This window comes from Carassius carassius, unplaced genomic scaffold (genome assembly GCF_963082965.1).
Source record: "Carassius carassius unplaced genomic scaffold, fCarCar2.1 SCAFFOLD_150, whole genome shotgun sequence".
In the NCBI taxonomy this organism is placed as follows: Eukaryota; Metazoa; Chordata; class Actinopteri; order Cypriniformes; family Cyprinidae; genus Carassius; species Carassius carassius.
Window position 1 is genome coordinate 25,001 of NW_026775104.1, and position 2,500 is coordinate 27,500.

Here is a 2,500-nt window from a genome sequence, read left to right on the forward strand (position 1 = left end):
CAGCGCTGAACACACAGGAAGTGAACACTGTATCTGATTCTGGAAGAGGTTTCTGATCCCAGCCCTCCTGAGGGACGTATGGAGAACAGACAGGAAACAGTGTTTGAGCAATGCATGAGTTTATTCATCTCAGAAGAAGAACATTAGAAAGCAAACTGATGAAGAGTCTTCCATCCTCCCATAATCCCACGGGACAGTCTTTAGGAGGCGCGTGTGTGTGTGTGTGTGTGTGTGTGTGTGTGTGTGTGTTTACGGTGCCATCCAGAAGGGCATGGTCTGTGTCTGCGTCTGTGTTTTGGGCCGTGAGGGCGCTGATGATGGGAAGCGATACGTCCATCCTGTGGCTCCGGCTGCTCTGGAAGCTCCGTGATCCTCTTCTTCGTCGGAGGAGTCTCCGGTGTACGCCACGAGCCCCGTCCGTACACGCTTCACCTGCGGCTCTGACGAGAGAGACCAGAAACACACAAAACAACACACCACAGCAGCACAGTTAATCAAACACAGCCGCACGTCATCACGAGCGTCCAATCAGGAGGCAGCGTCGAGGAAGAGGCCCCACCCCCGCAGGATCCAGACACATGAAAGAGAGGGAAAAAACACAGAGAGAGAGAGAGAGAACACAAAACACAAGAGAGACGGATGTTAGTGTGGCAGCCACATGCCTGATGACATCACCGCTCGGGGGAGGAGCTTCACTCAACACATCTGACCAATGAGGGGCGGAGAAGCTGAAGCGTGTCATTTCCTGAGGAAGCGAGACGCTTCAGCTTTACCTGTAGCTAGCGCCGCAGCCTCACAGTAATTATGAGCGAGCGGCTGTCTTACCCAGAAGGCTCTGCGCCGGCGTCTTCTCGTCTGCTTTCTGAGCTCTCGGACCGTCGACTGGAGCCGGAGCACACGGGGGGGGCATGAGTCTGCTGCTGCACACACACACACACACACAGGCAATCATGTTTTTTGTTTTTTTTTCGCCACATGAGGGATATAAACATTGACAGCCAAGCAGAATCTATCTTGCTTTAAAGAGCTCCAGCATTTAAAGTGACAGGCAGTGTGTGTGTGTGTGTGTGTTTGTGTGTGTGTCTAACCTGTCTCTCTCTCTCACAGGCCCTGAAGAAGCAGCAGACGGGGGTCCTGACGCCTCAGAGCTGCCCACAGAGATGCCTGCACCTAAATTAGTCATATGAATGGGTCCATGCTATGAGCAGAAAAACACAACAGCATTAACACACACCCTCATTTACGTACACACACACACACACACACACACAACTTCATTTACATACACACACACAGACAGACTCACACGGACACACACAGACACACACACACACACACATACACTCAATCACTCTTTTACAGAAGAAGAAAATCGCATTTAGAGTCAAACACATGAGCAGTTCCCATCATTCACTGCACGAACCCTAGTGAGCTGCTGTGTGCTAACAGCAGACCAATTCAACTAAAACAAAACAATAATAATCAATAAAACAGTACATATAATCATTAATAAAGGCACTTAGTGTAAACAGTCCCTCCGAATAATAAAACTAGTATCTCACTGATTAACAGCATATTAATAACACTGTCTCTTTAAGAGCCCTGCTGCTGTCTAGTTAGGCGACTCACTAGGGTTTGAGCTTTCATCTGCAATCATTCATTGCAAATATACTGCAAACACATTCATCATGACCTCATAGGTCAAAGGTCACTTCACTACAAGCTCCGCCCACAGGCCGCTGACCGCACGCACCTGCAGAAACACAGTAAAGGCTGACGGTGACGAGCGCAGTGTCCGGCGCGAGGGCTCACCTGGTATCCCAGCAGGCCACGGTCCGTCTCATCCACCTCCTCCGTGAAGCGCCGCTTCTGCTGCTGGGTGGGCGGAGCTACAGCTGTGGGCGGGGCCGGAGCGCCGGGAGGAAACAGAGCTGGAGAAAGCGTCTGGACACAGACACGAGCGGAGAACAGGAAGGGATTTTACAGAGGACTGAGAACAGTCTTGACATCACTTTACACAGGAGGCTATTCTTTAGCATATTACAGTTACTTATCTTAGGTCTTACGTCAAGGCACCTTTATTTATCTAGCACTTTTACAGATTGTGTCAAAGCAGCTTCACAGTGTTTTACAGGAACACAGTGTGTCAGTAATGCAGAAGCACAATAGTAAACACACTTCAGATATTAAAGACGTAACGATATGTTCAATATGACATCACTACAGCAGAACGCTCTCGATGTTATCATGGTCACCCAATTCTTCATTTGTCTTTTTTTTTTATAAATTTTGCATCTATAAGATATGATACATTAAATTAGGATTTTTTTTAAACATTTGTATTACAGAAGCAAATCTGAATTTAACAATCTTACAAAACCAAATCTCATCTCTAGTTCGGTTCAACAGTGCAGTCTGAGTCTGCTGCTGATGAGGTCATCACTGATTAACTTCAGAAGAAACCAAGGCAAAGCTGATAGTATTTGGAAAGTTTTCAGTT

At 47.6% G+C, this 2,500-nt stretch overlaps 1 protein-coding gene across 7 annotated transcripts in view; it reads right to left on the reverse strand.

The window, feature by feature from the left end:
* Positions 1-105: 105 nt before the first annotated feature.
* The window catches only part of LOC132136710 (KH homology domain-containing protein 4-like), a 10,859-nt gene continuing 8,464 nt past the window's right edge, over positions 106-2,500 (reverse strand). For 2 of the 7 annotated variants that reach the window (XM_059547292.1, XM_059547291.1), the window contains exons 11-14: positions 1,813-1,944; positions 1,089-1,198; positions 826-920; positions 106-440 (exon numbers count right to left, since the gene is read on the reverse strand). In XM_059547292.1, coding sequence (XP_059403275.1) covers positions 250-440; positions 826-920; positions 1,089-1,198; positions 1,813-1,944 — 528 coding nt within the window. In that variant the 3' untranslated portion in view covers positions 106-249. Of the gene's footprint in view, positions 921-1,088; positions 1,199-1,753; positions 1,945-2,500 lie in introns of all 7 variants that reach the window. The other 5 variants (XM_059547293.1, XR_009431542.1, XM_059547295.1 and 2 more) reach the window with 5 other exon arrangements.